At 46.2% G+C, this 17,799-nt stretch overlaps 2 protein-coding genes across 4 annotated transcripts; both read left to right on the forward strand.

The window, feature by feature from the left end:
• Positions 1-1,008: 1,008 nt before the first annotated feature.
• Positions 1,009-5,877, forward strand: LOC147991779 (O-fucosyltransferase 19-like). Of its 2 annotated transcripts, XM_087526132.1 has the most exons (8): positions 1,009-1,828; positions 3,361-3,433; positions 3,518-3,588; positions 3,660-3,748; positions 3,833-3,965; positions 4,057-4,286; positions 4,397-4,873; positions 4,955-5,877. In XM_087526132.1, the coding sequence occupies exons 1-8, from the start codon at positions 1,280-1,282 to the stop codon at positions 5,157-5,159; spliced, it is 1,827 nt and encodes a 608-aa protein (XP_087382258.1). In that variant the 5' UTR covers positions 1,009-1,279; the 3' UTR covers positions 5,160-5,877. The 2 variants fall into 2 exon arrangements, with proteins under 2 accessions (XP_087382258.1, XP_087382254.1); XM_087526128.1 differs by having other exon boundaries at positions 3,361-3,588.
• Positions 5,878-8,575: 2,698 nt separating this feature from the next.
• LOC147991780 (protein transport protein yos1-like) lies at positions 8,576-10,107 on the forward strand. 2 transcript variants are annotated; one of them, XR_015613982.1, is made up of 2 exons: positions 8,576-8,820; positions 9,553-10,107. XR_015613982.1 is itself a non-coding variant. In XM_087539215.1 (2 exons), exons 1-2 carry the CDS (start codon positions 9,287-9,289, stop codon positions 9,789-9,791), a joined length of 258 nt encoding a protein of 85 aa, XP_087395341.1. In that variant the 5' UTR covers positions 8,847-9,286; the 3' UTR covers positions 9,792-10,107. The 2 variants fall into 2 exon arrangements, 1 of the variants encoding a protein (XP_087395341.1); XM_087539215.1 differs by lacking the exon at positions 8,576-8,820 and adding an exon at positions 8,847-9,305.
• Positions 10,108-17,799: the final 7,692 nt, after the last annotated feature.

Here is a 17,799-nt window from a genome sequence, read left to right on the forward strand (position 1 = left end):
GAAGACGCGCGAGAAAGGAGATCCCCCGCCACCGCCGTCGCCCCTCGGGCTTAGCCCGGCGGCGTCTTCTGGCGGCGGCGGAGGGAGGGGAGGAGGGAGTTTGCGGCGGCGGCGGCGGCTAGGTTTTTGGCCGCCCGAGTCGCCCTAGGGGGAGGGCGACGCGAGGCACAGTTTTGCATGCAGGCGGGTTTTTGGACGCGGGAACCATCTTGTACTACGAGGCAGAGTGGGGGGACACCGGCGAGATGATTTACAGAATGATGCAAGGAGTCGCAGTACAGCAGTAGCAGTAGCATTACTCCAGCACGTGCCCGTGTACTTACCGTGTCATTCCTCCAACCAGAAGCCAGTCGATCGATCAAGGAATGCGGCCGCGGTTGATCAAACGGAGCATTCATACACGTGCGTCCAGTACGCAGCTGGATTCCCAATTGATTGCCGCATCAAATCGAAATACAGTTGCAAATGTTTCAGGCAGGCCCATGTTCAGCATTTATATTCTCCTGGCTCGTTCGGACAAAACTCACAAAACGATTTCCGTTTCGATCATCCTTGCCGTAACCTGAACGGCAATATATACGCCCGTTGATTGACACGTCACAAACCCCTGCCCTACCTCCCAAATATTTTTGCACACAAAACACGAACATAATCGGATACAGATATCATATGCATAACCGGATACAAACGTTCCAGGCCCGGTCGAGGAGTCGTCCGATCAGAATACCAAATAATTCACCGTGTCGGACACATCTTGTCAGTTACTACTCTGATACGTTTGATCAGAACCGTTCATCCGCTATGCCTCGGCCCTGATCGATCGGACGACACCACGGCACCACCACTTGGGCCGTCACATCATGGAATCCGATCGGAGCTGGGTGCGAGTTGCCACGCACGCACGCCGAGGCCGACCCGTATATGGAACGCTCCCCACCGCCACTACGTATCGGTCTACACCTTCCACACCTCGGCATACAAAAAGCGCGCCACCCCACCCCACCCCACCCCGCCCCGCCCCGCCCTTACCAACGACCCACGCTTCCCGCGGAGACGACGAGACCCATCGATCGATCGACCGATCCAGACGACGACGAGTCTTCTCACACACACACAGAGCGCGCGGCGGTTGCCACCATCAGGCAAGCAAGAAGGAGGCCACCGCCAGGCTCGATCGACTCCGTCTTCTTTCCCGGGCTTTTCTCCCGCGGGGGGCCGACCTATTCTTAGGCGCCCCGCCGAAGAAAACCGCGGCGCCCCGGGTTTCGCTCGCAGGGCTATGGCCGCGGCCGCGACGTCGTCCACCACACCCGCGGCAACCACTTCCACCGCCAACAACACAACCACCGCCTGCTGCTCATCGTCGTCCTCCTCGTCGTCGTCGTCCTCCGCCACCAGCCCCGGCCCGCACCGCAGGCGCCTCAACGACATCGAGCGCGGAGACGACTGCTGCTGCGGGGGCGGCGACCCCTTCCTCGCCCTCGAGGACGGCGAGGGCGCCCACGGCCACGGCGTCCCCTTGCTGGCCGCCGGCGCGGCCTGCGGCGGGAGGGCGTCGCTGTTGGCGCGGAGGAGGCGCGCCGCGGGGCACGCCTGGATGAGGGCCGCCGTGCTCTGCCTGCTCGGCCTCGTCGCGGTCGTCGGCTTCCTGGGCTCCCAGTCGCAAGGCGGCCGGGGAGGAGCCGGCGGCGGCGGCGGCGCCGCGGCCGGCGCCGACGGCGAGGAGGGCGGCAGGCTCGTGCAGAGGGTGGAGGTGGCCGACGCCGACGTGATGGGGTGGACGGAGGAGAACCTGACGGCACTCACCCGCCGCCCGCCCGATCCTCCGGTACGTACTACGTGCATCTCTCCGTTAATCTCTCGGTCAAGCCCTTGCTTAATCTATTACAACCGTCTTTTAGTTAACGGTTTTTCATGCATGCGCTTGCAAGAATAACCACCACGCGCGCGCACGCACTTCACTTGCTTAACCTCCATTAGCGCCAATTTCACTCTTTTCTTGCGAATAATTCCATTATTATTACTACGTACTCCTCCATTATGAACTTGGTTTTATATTTTGAACCATTATGAACTTGGTTTTATATTTTGGAAGTTGGGCGAGTAGAATTGAAGTCGATGATCTCCATGCTGGGGATGCATGAGGCCGACCGAATATTCCACACTAGAATGGGCAATAACTAACTCTAGACAGTTTACCTGAAAATGGATGAGTTAGGACGTCATGCAAGCGATAGTTGGGCGAGAAAGCCTTAAGCACGCAGCACCTTGTCTCATTATCCGACCAAGCTAAACACGTAAACAGACAGCACGGTCCAATTTGCTTCCTGGTCGATCGTAGAGTTCCCGGTGTAAACCCTCGAACTTGATAAGAAGAAAACGCAGGAGACGTGTTGCCGACTGGGTAGGGTACACGGGCGAAAAGACTGGTGATAACGACCAGTATTTTTTTTTAGATTGCACTTGTAGCTAGCGTGAGCCACCTGAACCGAAGAACTTGACGTGAGTTCCAGAGAGAGTCCAAGGCGACGCTTCTCTAAATCGTTTGATGATGCGTGGCAAGTGGGTTCCTTTTAAATGCGCGCATGTTTTCCTTGTTCTTGGCGGCATTTTTTTGTCCATAGTCTCGACATGTGAGATACATCGCTTTTGTTTCCTCTGGTGGCTGCTTGGCCGATGAGGGGCAGTGATGATTACCCACGATGCTGCCGAGGTTGCTTTCCCTTGTAATCTTCGAGTAAATCATTTTAATACTCCGTCTGTAAACTAATATAAGACGTTTTAGATCACTAGAGGGAGTGGTATATAGGAAAATTTCACTTCTCCGTGCAACAACTAAATTTTCCTGACGCAATGCCAAGATTTGGTACGAGACCCCTCCGTGGCCGCATTTCTAGATGCCTCACTGGTATAGATTTAGTTTGAAATTGACTAATTCAGGGAGTCAGTTTTCCATGCAATGACTTTTATTTTCAGAAAATAAATTCAAAGAAATTGCTGAGGTGCCCTCCATTCGACTCCGTTGTCTACAAGTAATGTCCTGGTTTTGAAATTTTCATCTTGACACAACTGAAAGTTCAATGATAGCGAACTACCAGGATCCTACCAACCCTCGTATAAAATTACTGAAGTATCCAGAAGTGTAAAAAAATATGCTGCACGGGTAGAAAGAAACCAAGGAGTAGGGCCAACGGGCTTCATGATGCATAGGTTTAGGGCAGGGCCGGCAGACACTTTCCAGGCAACAATCTTGTGCCTATGTGCGGCCAAGAAAGTCCTTTCAGGAAAGCCAAGCATTCACTCAGATCATGTGCTGTGCTCGCTTTGACCATGCTGAAGTTTCCTCTTAAACCTGGGCAGACACCGGAGATATGGATGAAGCCAGACAGCGGGGGTTACAGCCAGTGCATCGCACGCCCAAAGAATCAGCGCAGTAAGTTTCTTGTTTTACCATTCGTTCACTCCATTTTTCTTCCAGCTCCAGCTAACATTCTCGTGTTTGGCGCGCGCGTTGCAGGGACTGACAATGCGACTGTCGGCTATCTGATTGTCGACGCAAACGGCGGGCTAAACCAGATGAGGATGGGGGTATGTATATGCTTGCCCTAACCCTCGCTATTTGTCGGTGCCTTTCAGCTAACCTGGAACAATTCTTACAGATCAGTGATATGGTTGCAGTGGCAAAGATCATGAATGCGTCACTGGTAATCCCCACTCTGGATCATCAGTCGTTCTGGACTGATCCAAGGTCTGTTGTGTCGTCTTTGCTGCTCGTGTCCTGCAGGAAAACAGACACACCAAGTTAACTGACAGCTTGTCGTTTTGAATACAGTGACTTCAAAGATATATTCGACGTGGATCACTTCAAGGAAACATTGAAGGAGGACATTGTGGTTGTAGATTCCCTACCACCAGCTTATAGGAGGGTGAAGCCCTACGCGAGAGCGCCCACATCCTGGTCCAGGGTAAGAGTCAATATGTCCTTACTGATCATATATAGACTGCAGGAACATCAAAAGTTCATTGTGTGTTTAAGCGCTCGCTCTGTTTTTGCAGGCTTCCTTTTACAGAGATTTCTCAAAGATACTGAAGAAGTACAAAGTAGTGAGATTTACCCATACGGATTCACGGATTGTCAACAACGGCCTCGCTCCTTCTCTCCAAAGGCTTCGATGCCGTGCAAACTACAAAGCGCTTCAGTACAGGAAAGAGATTGAAGAACTTGGTACTACCCTAGTTGAGAGACTGAAAAGGGGATCAGACCATTACATCGCACTTCACTTAAGGTGATTATAATTAATACTCCTACATCAAAACACTTCTTTCCTGCCGGGTTTTTTTTTCTGCAGATCACTGATCCTTGATTTTTAATTTGCTTCTTCTATTAATTGCACAGATACGAGAAGGACATGCTGGCTTTCACTGGCTGCAACCACAACCTGACACTTCATGAGGCAGACGAGCTGACTGATATGCGACTCAAAGTGAGACACTGGAAGGAGAAGGAGATCAACAGCGGGGAGAAGCGGCTCCAGGGCGGGTGTCCCATGACGCCTCGCGAAGCTGCTGTGTTCCTCAAAGCCATGGGATATCCTTCCAGCACTAAAATTTACATTGTGGCTGGTGAAATTTACGGGGCACACAGCATGGATGCGCTGAAAGCAGAATACCCAAACATTTACACGCACTACAGTCTAGCCACAGTAGATGAACTAGAGCCGCTCGAGTTGTACCAGAACAGGCTAGCTGCTGTGGACTATATCGTGGCCCTGCAGAGCGATGTCTTTGTGTATACCTACGACGGAAATATGGCCAGGGCAGTTCAGGGTCACCGAAGATTCGAAGGTTTCAGAAAAACTATAAACCCCGACAGGTAAGTTCTTGGAAATTGCAGGTAGAATTTACTTATTTTGATCTTAAAAATTCTTGGTCATAACTTATTTCTTGTTTGTAGGCTGAAGTTTGTAGAGCTCATTGACAAACTCGACGACGGTTCCATGCCCTGGGATGAATTCCAAAGTGAAGTGAGGAAGCATCATGAGGATAGACTTGGAGGTCCGTATGACAGATTACCTGGTGAGAGTCCAAGGCAGGAGGAATACTTCTACTCAAACCCTATCCCTGGATGCCTGTGCAAAAAGGTGCAGAGAGTAAAGTGAAGCAGGCTTGTCTCAAAGGGAAATGGTTCGGTCTTCAGAGATGCTGCTGCCGGCTTGGCAGCAGGTGTAACACGGATGGAGATGACACTTCCTCCACATGACAGGGGTGGCCGAATAGAGAGGATCCTAGTTAACTGACAGAGACCAGCCATTTTGATTTTGATTATTTCCTAGGCTGACTACACATGTAGTTGAGGGCATGGGGCCAAGAATTGCATTGTTGAGAGGAAACTTTTTCTACTGGAAAGATGGAACGAGCACAGAGATGTCGAAGTACTTGAAGGATCATACCAGCAATTATACAGGAGCAGCTAAAGTGAAAACACGTTAGGTCGAGGTCATACACTCTCCTCATGCTCGTGATGCTTCCAATTCGTTGTAGCAGTGACATTAAACACTGGGTGGGTTAGTAAGAATAATGATGTATCATGCTATGTTTTTCGGCTGTAGAAATCTGCTACCAGTCTAGACTGACAATTGTCAAAATACTTCTTAGTGTAGTTCAGAGCAATAAATTTTTTGTAAATTTTATATAGGATGTCACCTGACTGTAGCTGCTAGTAAACTCCATCAAAATTTAAAAAAAGGTTCGCAAATGTGTGCTCCTTTATATAGATGATATGGGCAGATATTATCTCCTTGAGGGTCTTAGAAATTACAGAGAAAGGCATACAAAATGTAGGAGGCAGACTAGTTGAACCATAAGCTTTCGACGGGATCAGCCGATCTGAATACCTGGTTCTATCCCCAAATCCCCAAATCGATGTGGTAATCTGGATTGCGGAGGGGATCTGGTCGCGATCGTCAACGAGGCGAACATAACGCAAGGACGGGGAAGAGATGGATCTGGAGCTGTCGCCGTGCTCGCCAACATCCTCTGCCGGCGGCCGCCTTCCGCCGCGCGTTGACCGAGCTGGCTGCAGCCGCGCCGGCGTGACGCTCGCGCTCGGAGAGCATTTTATTTTGAGTGAAGTGCATTATAGGTCCTCCAACTATTTTAGAGATGTCATGTAGGTCCTCAAATCATGAAAATCGTCATCCAGGTCCTTAAAATGCAATATGAGTGTCATCCTGGTCCTCAAACTATTTCAAAGATGTCATGTAGGTCCTTGAACTATTTCTGAGGTGTCACATATATACCCACTTATTACACTTCAAGAATTTTGGAGGACGTAAATGACACTTTTCATAGTTTAAGGACCTACATGATACCTTCGAAATAGTTCGAGGACTTAGGATGCACTTCACTCTTTTATTTTTCTAGATAACTCTGTATTACCCCCTTAACTTGCCCTGTAATTCGAATTGCACCCCAATTTCAGTTTGGTCTAAAGCAACACACATGAGCCACGATTATAAGCTACAGAAGAAGCCGACAAGAAGCGAACTCGCACCGCCTCGATGGAAGCACCGGGCTTCATCACCAAGCCCCCATTAGACTGTCGCCAGAGAGTTCTCTCGCTCCAGCCCGTGGAGCGCTGACCATGACGGTGCACTTTGGACCAGTTAAGTTTGACAGTGAGGACCTGCGTAAAGGTTATGGTGCACTTTGGACCGATGTCGACGAAGCTTCGTGTCACAATTCAAGCCCGCCTGAAAAAAACACTAACACGATGTAGCAAGACTTGAGTGGACAACAACCCCCTCGAGAGGGTAATGACACACTATGCACTGCCTTGAGTCTGAAGGACACATGCTTTCAACGAAACGACAAGGTCAAGGGGGAAAGGACCGCCCATGTCAACTTCCAGCATTGCCACAACTCTACTTTGTGCATGGGGTGATGTGCATGGTGGCCGCATGTGGCAAATTCAAGTCTTGTTATATTATAAGGCGGCAGCACCGGTGCACTTCACATGGCTTTTGGTGTCCCCATGGGCATCCTGTGCTCCGCTTGTGTCGTCCGATGAGATATTGCTCCACTTTCAACATGTGGTTCAAGAGCAACTATCGCAACAACCACACATACATGGGATTGGCCAGCCCTAACACTAGCAAGCTTCAATCAAGCAAGAGACATGGCCACATGGCTCTATTGATGTCGATCATCTCCTACGAGTTTGTCGCTAGCACTATGGCCTCCATGGCCCGACCTATGCGCGGCTAGAAGGTAGGGCAGCAAGGGCTTCAAAGGCCAGAGCAATGTCCGCCAAAAAAAATTCTTGGGTACAAATGCCATGTTCAAAGAGCTAAAGTTGGGGGAGGAACCATGACAAGACGGTGAGCTATGGTGGAGGGAAAAGTTGTGTGTTGTAGTTTTTCTCTAAAACAAGTTGCACATTGTGCTATCAAAAGGGGAAGCTTCACATCTACAAATGAATAAGAACATGTCAACATAACACATGATGGAGAGAGAGAAACTTATGATCTCGTTGACATAGGGACACGTAAGTGAAAACCCTTAAACCGGTTAATTTGGATGAGACTATGCTTTAAATGGGTTTTCAATTTTTGAGATGTACTTTAGACCAGATTGAAGTCTGGAATCTAAGCATGACGACAAATTTAGGGGGCAATACATAAGGCTCAATTGGTTCTTGCATGTGGAGGCCTTTTCAAGCATTGGCGAGCCAAAAAGCTTGTGCATGATTCAGCCGCCAACGCCTCACCAATACTTTGGCTTCTAATTGAATGGGAACAACTCATCGCTATGGGGCGGACCAAATATTTTGAACTTATCCATACACACACACACCATAGCTCTGGACAACACCAATTTTTTGTCGGACAGGACTCCAGTCCAAACATACCAATATTCTCTCCTTTTCTTTTAAAAACGCTTCGCGATATGAGGTGGCTTGTTTTTGTTTTGTTTCTAAGATCTAAGGCGACTTGTGGTGTCTGTCAGAGCTATGTATGGTTTACTGCGAAGTAGAGCTCTAGGTTGCCTCTAGCATGGGGGCTACTTGGCCAGCCCACTATGTAGCTGCAGACACATGCGCTTTTTTCGGTGTGTTTTTATCGGTTTTTCCACTATTAGTAGTTTTTTTTGTTTTTTCTCTAGTTTCTGCCTTCAGTCTTTTTTCTAACACACGTCTGCATTTTTTGCAAACATTCTTAATTTTTTATATACATCAAAAACATTTTTCAAATATATGTTTCGATATGATGTCTAATTTTTTCATACACATTGTACATTTTTGGCATACATATAAAATATTTCCTTATGCACTTCTAACATTTTTTCGAAGGACGATTAATATTTTTTTCAATACATGTTTTTGAAGAAAAATCGAATATGTGTTAAAAAAATTAAAATACACTTTGAAACACTTTTTTAAATGATGCAAAATATTTTTTAATCTATTCGAAGATTTTAAAAAACAAACAGAAAAATATGAACGTCAGGTTGGGCCGACCCATTTAGAGCGTCCTTGAGGCGAGGGCATCGCTCGTCTCCCGCCACATCGCCCGGTCGGTCCATGTCAGCCCAACTCATACACGAAACCGGAGCCAGCCCTGCTTTTTTCTACCGTCCGTCTCTATCTCCCCTCCGGCAACCGGCCGGAGCCGTTCCCCGCTCCGTAAAAGAGGACGGAGACCAGAGCCGTTCTCGCAGTGGCGGAATCCAAAATCGTCAACTCGACGACCCAAACATTGCCGCCCGGGCGAACTGGGATCGCAGACCCGTCCTGACTCGGCTTAATTTCTTCTCTGGTCGGTAAGGAACCCTAGCTCGCTCGCCTGTTTTTGGTTCGTGAGAGGGTTTACCATCAAATCCATGGTTCGATTCGCCGATTCGGTTTGTATTTTTGTTAATAAAGAGAGCCCAATCGATCTGTGTCCACCCATAAGTTTCTCCGGGTTCTGTACCCCATGCATGTCTGCAGTTTGTTTTTCAGTTTTTGTGAGACCAACCGAATCACCATAGTTCTCCACCGTGTAATTTTCTTCTTGGTCCGTTTATATGTCACGGTGAAACATCATAATTCATAATTCGTGTTATACTTGTCAGGTTCTCGTGTTTGCATTTATACCATTATTAGGAAAAGACGCTTACTGGGAAATCATAACCGGAACGACTGAACCTTTTCTGAATGGGCCTGTTTGTGTCAAATTAATGTGCTGCAACCCCAAGATGGGTTCAGTTAATGGAGGGACAGTGACTGCAGCCAGTCGGATGTATCATGGGTTCAAGACAAGTTGGTACTGTTCTTACATAATCGTCCTAGCCCCAGTAAGAAATAATCTTAGATGATACTAGTATGATTCATCCAGTCAAAAAATTCATGTCAATTATCATTGCTCCCGTGGTACAGTATCTTTCAACCACACACAATTGCAATCTACGATAAAAATTTGGAAAGGAAAATTCAGAGGGTTAAAAAGGACCCTCTTATGGGCTCCTTTCCTTGTGACTGATGTCCGACTGTGATCCCTTCTTATTTTGCAGGCATGGGGCTGTGGTCATTTCTTGAGGGTGTCCTGCTTATTGCTAACGCTTTGGCAATATTAAATGAAGACCGTTTCCTTTCTCCCAGAGGATGGAGCTTCGCTGACGCTAGAGGCGTGCAGGGAGCAAACACCTTCAAAGGACAGATGATTGGCCTCATATACGCAGCTCAATACATGAGATTTCCATTGATCCTTCTTAATGGAATCACTATACTTGTGAAGTTTGTTTCATTCTGACAGTGGGAAGTGGTACGCTATGCAGCTCTTCTTCGGTTTGCTTCCTTGAAGATTGAGATATTTGCACTCAAACCAGGCTTTATGTATATCTTCTCGTGATTCACCCCTTCTTCCAATAGTCTTCTGTTGATGGTTGTATAGCTGTGCCTTGTATATGCACACTGCTGAGATGTGCAGTTGTGCTCAGCTAGTAATTTATTGGTTATCCGCAACACACTAGACGGTATGTGCCTAACTGTGATCTTTCATTGTTCTTTTGTATGTACATGATGTATTTGCATTTGTCCACTGTAATTTTTTCTTGTTATTCCTGATATTTTTTTGCATGATGGGATTTTTATTATCAAGCAATGGAGCACTCATGTTTCCATCTTCATAGAAGCATCAGAGAAGTTCTTATGTGTATGATTTAGAGTGCCTCTCATAAACTAGACACTGTATAGTATTATATGGTTGGGTGCCACCACTTCTATGATAGAGTATATTTCATTAGTTATTATTGGGTTTTTTTTATCATATGTGTTCAATGTCAAACGTGGGTGTCATTTATTGGACGTCGGAGTGATTGCTCTGAATAAAGGTTATGGCCAATTCCTATTGTGTAGAATTTTTGAAGATACACGAACTTAGAAGCCATTGATGATGACATTCAAGTTTATAGTCTGAGAAAAAAAGAACATTCAAATTCCACGAGTAAACAGTAAGCATGGCATAAAAGGTATGCATCTCATAGCGATACCTAAGCATACTAGCATGTACAAAACATAGAATCAAACCTTCTATGAGCAGCACATATACGGCTAGTATAAGTACGAGTAAACGAGGGATGAACAGATCATACCCTCCGGTTGGCCAGGCCAACGCGGCGGCTGCAACAGCAGCCTCGGCGTCGTCTGTGGCCTTCTTCTTAGAGGCGGCGGCGTCGGCCATGGTGTCGATGCAGAGGAAGTAGTGGAAGCAGAGGCAAACAGAGTTGGGGACGAATTGGGAGCAGTCGCGTCGAGACGCTCCCCAAAAATCTTATTGCCGTTCTCCCGGGCAGGATCTCGAACGACAGGGTTCCGGAGGCACCTGCTCTCCCGACCAGCCGTGCACGCGGTCGTCGGGATGGGATCGCCGGAGGCAGCACAGAGTGAGGAACAGTAGATAATGGCTAGGTCACGCGAGAGGGAGTGAGTGAACCGAACTGGTTTACTTCACTGGCCAGAGCCTTTTTATATAGTCCGTAAGGAAGAAAGTCGTGGGCCTTGACGAGGCCCACGACCGAGTTGGCCCACTCCCGGCAAGGGTCGCACTCCCGACAAGGGAGTCGACGAATACGCAGGTCACAGCAAGGGTCGCACCCCCGGCAAGGGAGTCGACGAATCCCGGCAACGCAAGTCAGCCCACCGTCCAACGTCTTGGACAGTGGCCCACATTTTAGCAACTCGTTAATTAATCCCTGATTAATTAATTCATTCCTGAGCGGCAAAAATAAGCTTCGGCTCGGCTCATTCCCGCAACCCACGGCGGGCGCGCGCGTCGTGACGAGGCGAGGCGTGGCGAGGCGGGCGGCGGAGGAGGAGGAACGCGCGTGTACCACTCCTCTTCCCAAGCTCCCAATGGCAAGTGGTAGAGCAGCCCTTATAAAGGGGTCTTAACTCTCCTCAACTAGCAAGGTGGGACTAAACTTCCCACCACCTGCCATCTCATACATGGGCCTCAAGATTAACCAGGGATTAGTGTCTTATATGGGCCTAAGCCCATCCATAATCCAACAACCCCCCACCAGATCTCGAGGCACATAAGTTTGTCAACTATTCCAAACAATGTTTGATATACCAGAATTTTCAGTGGAGACTGTTAAGTTGAACTTCCACCTAGAGCAACAGGATTAGACTTCTTCACAACTAAACAATGGACTATGCCTTGAATTGTTAGTTTGGCGTGCAGAAGTTTCGCCTATTGTCAGCTGATACATGGCTGTCGAAGGCTAAACCCCACGGGTGGAGCTTATTAGCTATACTCCGTACCTTCTCATGAGCTTAATAGAGATTACACAATCTCATAGACTGTGACCAGCAATCGGGCTCACATAGGTGTGTTCCTCCAAAGAATGCTCTGTAGGTTAGCATCTTGCTTACACAAGCTTTGGAACACATTAAGACAAAAGTCAGCCTGCCTTACAGAATTGAGAGTATTGTGCATCTCCAACGGAGTGGTTAATTAAGGATACTCTCCTCAGTTGACCGCTGGATTGTTTTTCCAGGTCCTAATTCACGGGATCTCCGATCACATAGATTGGGTTGCCCCCATGGCAACTTACGTGGGTCTCATACCCATCTCTCTCGATGCATTTTCTATCACAATCCGTGATAGCCCTTTCGTAAAAGGGTCTGCCAGATTCTTAGCCGTCTGGATATAATCCAACGCTATTACTCCGGAGTTTCTTGATTTTCTGACAGATTTCAATCTTCTTCTTATGTGCTTTGTGAAATTCATGTTGTCCTTTGAACTCTTAGCCTTGGCAATCACTGTTTGATTGTCAGAGTTCATAAGGACAGTCGACATTGGTTTATCAACCACCGGCAAATCCATCAAAAACTCTCGAAGCCATTCTGCTTCGACGCATGATGTGTCTAATGCTGTGAGTTCCGCTTCCATAGTCGATCTGGTTAAGATCGTCTGCTTGCAAGAATTCCAGGAAACAGCACCACCACCAAGTGTGAAGACATGTCCACTTGTGGCTTTCATCTCATCAGCATCAGATATCCAATTCGAATCACTATACCCCTCAAGTACCGTCGGGTACCCAGAATAGTGAATTCCATAGTTCGCAGTACCTTGCAAATAACGCATCACTCGCTCAACAGCATGCCAGTGCACATCTCCCGGATTGGAAACAAACCGGCTCAATTTGCACACAGCAAATGAGATGTCAGGACAAGTAGCACATGCTAGGTACATTAGTGAACCAACCATTTGAGAATATCTCAATTGATCTACAGCCGTGCCTTCAAACTTTCGAATCCGCACGCTAGGATCATATGGTGTTGCAGAAGGTTTGCAGTCCGAATATCCAAAACGGCTCAAAATCTTCTCAACATAGTGGGATTGCAAAAGTGTAATTCCACCCTCAGAATTTCTCAGTAGCTTGATGTTCAGGATAACATCAGCCACACCCAGGTCCTTCATCTCAAAGTTGTGAGATAGAAAAGACTTAACCTCCTCAATGACCTTGAGGTGGGTCCCAAATATCAGTATGTCATCGACATACGACACAGTATAACTCCTTCGCCCCCACCATAGCGATAGTATACACATTTGTCAGCTTCGTTCACAACAAAGCCAGCAGATGTCAGAGTAGTGTTGAACTTCTCATGCCATTGCTTATGCGCTTGTTTCAGGCCATACAAAGATTTCACTAGCTTACACACCTTTCCTTCCTGACCATTTACTACAAAGCCATCCAGCTGTTGCATGTAAATTTTCTCGTCTAGCTCTCCATTAAGGAAAGCCGTCTTAACGTCCATCTGATGAACGAGAAGACCATGCGAGGCAGCCAAAGCGAGTAACACTCGAATGGTTGTCAGTCTGGCCACAGGTGAATAAGTGTCAAAGAAATCCTCTTCTTCTTTCTGGGTATAACCCTTGGCCACAAGCCTAGCCTTGTACTTCTCAACAGTACCATCGGGCCTAAGCTGTAACGCCCTCGATGCGGCTATATCTCCTACGTGCCGAAGCACGACTTAGAGGCATAACCGCATTGAAAGCAATGTCGCAAGTGAGGTAATCTTCGCAAACAACCCATGTAATATAAATAAAGGGGAAATGATACATAGTTGGCTTACACTCGCCACGTCACACAAATACATGAATAACATTACACTCATCCAATACACTCAGGGTCCGACTTCGGTACCAAAATAAAGATCAACCCCCATATGTGACAAAGTCCCCGATCGCCCCAACTGGGCATCACTACTGATCATCTGGAAAAGACACGTAGTAACGGCGAGAGTCTTCATCGAACTCCCACTTGAGCTCGGTCATGTCATCTGGAACGGTATCATCGGTCCCTGCATCTGGTTTTTAAAGGAATCTGTGAGTCACGGGGACTCAGCAATCTCACACCCTTGCGATCAAGACTATTTAAGCTTATAGGTAAGGCAAGGTATGATGTGGAGTTGCAGCAAGCGACTAGCATATATGGTGGCTAACATATTCGCAAAAGAGAGCGAGAAGAGAAGGCAAAGCACGGACGAACAACTATGATCAAGAAGTGATCCTAGAACAACCTACGTCAAGCATTACTCCAACATCGTGTTCGCTTCCCGTACTCTGCCGAGAAGAAACCATCACGGTTACACACGCGGTTGGTGCATTTTAATTAAGTTAAGTTTCAGGTTATCTACAACCGGACATTAACAAATTCCCATCTGCCCATAACCGCGGGCACGACTTTCGAAAGTTCAAATCCCTGCAGGGGAGTTCCAACTTAGCCCATCACAAGCTCTCACGGTCAACGAAGGATATTCCTTCTCCCAAGACAATCCGATCAGACTAAGCATCCCAGTTACAAGACATCCTCGACAATGGTAAAACTAAACCAACAACACCACCCAGATGTGCCGACAAATCCCGATAGGAGCTACACATATCTCGTTCTCAGGGCACACCGGATGAGCAAGACGTCGGGTAGGCCAGCCCAGAGTTGCCCCTGGTAGCCCCGGACATCGCTCAGTTGAACCAACACTTAGAGAAGCACTGGCCCGGGGGGGTAAAATAAAGATGACCCTTGAGTCCGCGAAACCCAAGGGAAAAAGGCTAGGTGGTGAATGGTAAAACCGATGTTGGGCATTGCTGGAAGAGTTTTATTCAAGGCGAACTGTCAAGGGGTTCCCATTATAACCAAACCATGTAAGGAACACAAAATCCGGGAACATAACACCGATATGACGGAAACTAAGGCGGCAAGAGTGGAACAAAACACTAGGCATAAGGCCGAGCCTTCCACCCTTTACCAAGTATACTAGATCATCGAAGGCGCGCGTTGCTGCGCCCGTCCATTTTGACAGTATATGATACAATTATATGCAAGAGCAGTATTTGAATCATGTGATATATTATCACATTATATTCAAGGATATATGCACAGATGTGCAAGAGGGGTAGTTTATCTTGAAGGGCGGAAGCATGAAGTATATGCACGGATAGATCAATTTGGATAGGATACCTAAACAGATGGGACTTCAAAGGGGCTTGCACACTACGGATTTGGGGGCCTTCTGGAGAGAGAATAACAAAGGCGAAGCGGCCGGAAACCACAACAGGATGTGTAGGGTTTCATCGTTAAACCCTGCCTACCACAACGGCACATAGCTCCCTCTCTCTTACAACTGCCATTGGGCAATAAGAGGTGTGAGAAGCAAAAGAAAATGAGAAGAACTCATGGAAAAGAAGTAAAAACACTTGATGATCTTCTTGGGTTACTATATTTTAATCAGTAAGAATGTTGGTCCTGCACCAAATCATCTCGTTAGCAATGGAAAGTTTACTACGGTAAAATGTAGCCAAGCAAGCAAGTAGGAATAAACTAATATAAGAGCGTTTGGATCACTACTTTAGTGATCTAAATGCTCTTAAATTTCTTTACGGAGCAGGTACTTGATTGTTCCACCAATGACCCCTCCGTTAGTGATATCCAAGAATGATACAACCGAGAACATAACAGTTTTGTTTTGAACTGATAAACAGAATTGCTGCTCCAATTGAAAACAATAATCTTGATTGTCCAATCGAATGACAAAAATATACACAACGATATTATGTTACTACAGCTGGTATATCTTATATAGCTAAACCCAACAAATGAGTGCACTACAATATGTTTCTAACAGGTTGAGCCACTGGAGCACTAAAAATGTATATCATATAGAGCAATTAAATTTTAGAATGTTCACTAACTGAAGGCCAAGTGGGAAACGGAAGATCGTCTCCAAGTAGTAATGATAAAACCAAAGGATGTGCTTGAGTATATCAGACAAAATATTCAAGTTTACTTATCTTTCCAATCTAAGCATGTACCTTGTCAAGGCCTGGTTATTGAAAGCTGAACCTTTATCTCTGAATCCAATTGCTATTTCACCTACAAAAACATGAACTAAATCTGCAAAAATGGAACGTGAAAAACATCATATTAGCATACAGAGAAAGTTCTACTACAACCAGAACAGACTATGTAGAAACTTACAAAAAGGTAAAATACGTAATGATCTGAGAGGGGGGAGCAAAATTACAGAAGTCCAAATCTGAAATATAATAGAAGTCAAGGAGAAAATAAAGGCTTACAAAGAATGGTGCCAGATGAGAAAATCATATTGCGCAAAAAAAGTTGCAAGTATTTATCCATGCAGTATAAGAAAGCCACCTGCAGACATATGTATGTTTTGGTACGCTTTCCAGTCTTACCTGAATTTAGAAATACTTACAACTAATTAGATGGAACTAAATGGAAACAACTAAGAAAGTTGAATGTCTGCCAACACTCTCATGACCTAGGTGTTCCTGGCTGTTGAGTGCCATTAAATGAAATTACCTAGCAGAAGCAAAAGGCTGCTAATTCCATTCTGAATCAAGTGTACTTTGTGTATCTTGAGAAACATGAATTTATGCGACAAAATCATAAACCAGCAAGAAGTGTGTTAGGAGATTAGCATAACAATATTCTGTTCTTGATCCCTCTCTGCACTGCATCGTTTGCAAATGGATCAGAAAATTACATCATTGTAGTGGCCAAGAAATATCTAGTCTCACATCTCAAGGAAAAAGAAGCGACATTAGGGATACATGCAAATATGAAGGAGTAGAAGATATAGAATCAGTTGGTACACATGAAAAAACTATTGAACCAAAAAAGAAACACCGTGCCATCTCTTCAAGAAGGTAAATGATTGTATAATGTTATTTACATGCTATTTAGTATTTACAACCCATTTCACATCAAAGTGATCTCCTAAAATGTAAAGGATCCTTGAACAAAGTTTGATAGTATATGTAGTTTAGAATTGATATGGAATTTAAAATTAAGTAAATTTGATTTAGCAAGTGAAGAGTGATTTTTGCACTTGTAATATCAAGTCCAAATTTGACTGCCCCGTAAAATATACAGTTTCAGACTCAACTTTCTGTCTTGAGACACTTTCCTGAATTTACAGAGTACATCATTGCATCAGTGCAAGGATTCTTTTCAATTCATTCCTCTAGATGCCCACTCCCTGCATATTGTTATTCTGTAGGTACAAAAAATTCAACAATAACATCAGATATTGCACATAACAAATGAGAGATGAGGGCATATGTACAAAGAAATTAGTGATACCAAAAATTCAACAATAACACCAGATATTGCACATAAAAAATGAAAAAAATGGGAGATAAGAGCATGGGAGAGCGGATGTAGGATCATGACCAGAGAGTGAACTACGCGAACTTGCGAGGTTTTTGGGCACGCAGGGTACGATGGAGAACAGACCAACACGGACAAGGTGCAGGTGGCGGAGGTGTTGCCTTGCATCGGGTACACCAGGCCGCTGCTTGCGGAGCATTCGCTGACACCTAGGGTGCGGAACTCCACTCCATGGTCGCATGATCAGTTGCATGCACAACACAAAATGTGAATGAGGGAGTGTTACCGATAATAGGAAAGGGAGGACACCAGCGACACCACTCACCCGCGTCAATGCCAACGCCTGGAGTGGTACAGCATCAGGCAGCAGCCGACTCACTGCCTCCGCCGTCATCGTCTTTAGGTTTTCTCTAGTACTGAGAGAGATAGAGGAAGTAAGGGGTTTGGCGAACGACGGTCTGGGGAGGAGAGGGCCATTTGCTGCCTTTGGTTCGACAAATGGGCTAGACAACCCAATACTGGTCCAATTAACCAGAAGTCCAAAAGGGTTATGAGAATAGTTGCTCCTAAGACATGTGGCCCATCTCACGAAAAAATAGCAGTTTCAAAGCGAGATCAGAC

The sequence above is a fragment of the Triticum urartu genome, chromosome 1A (assembly GCF_056163025.1).
Source record: "Triticum urartu cultivar PI428250 chromosome 1A, HENAU_Tu73, whole genome shotgun sequence".
In the NCBI taxonomy this organism is placed as follows: domain Eukaryota; kingdom Viridiplantae; phylum Streptophyta; class Magnoliopsida; order Poales; family Poaceae; genus Triticum; species Triticum urartu.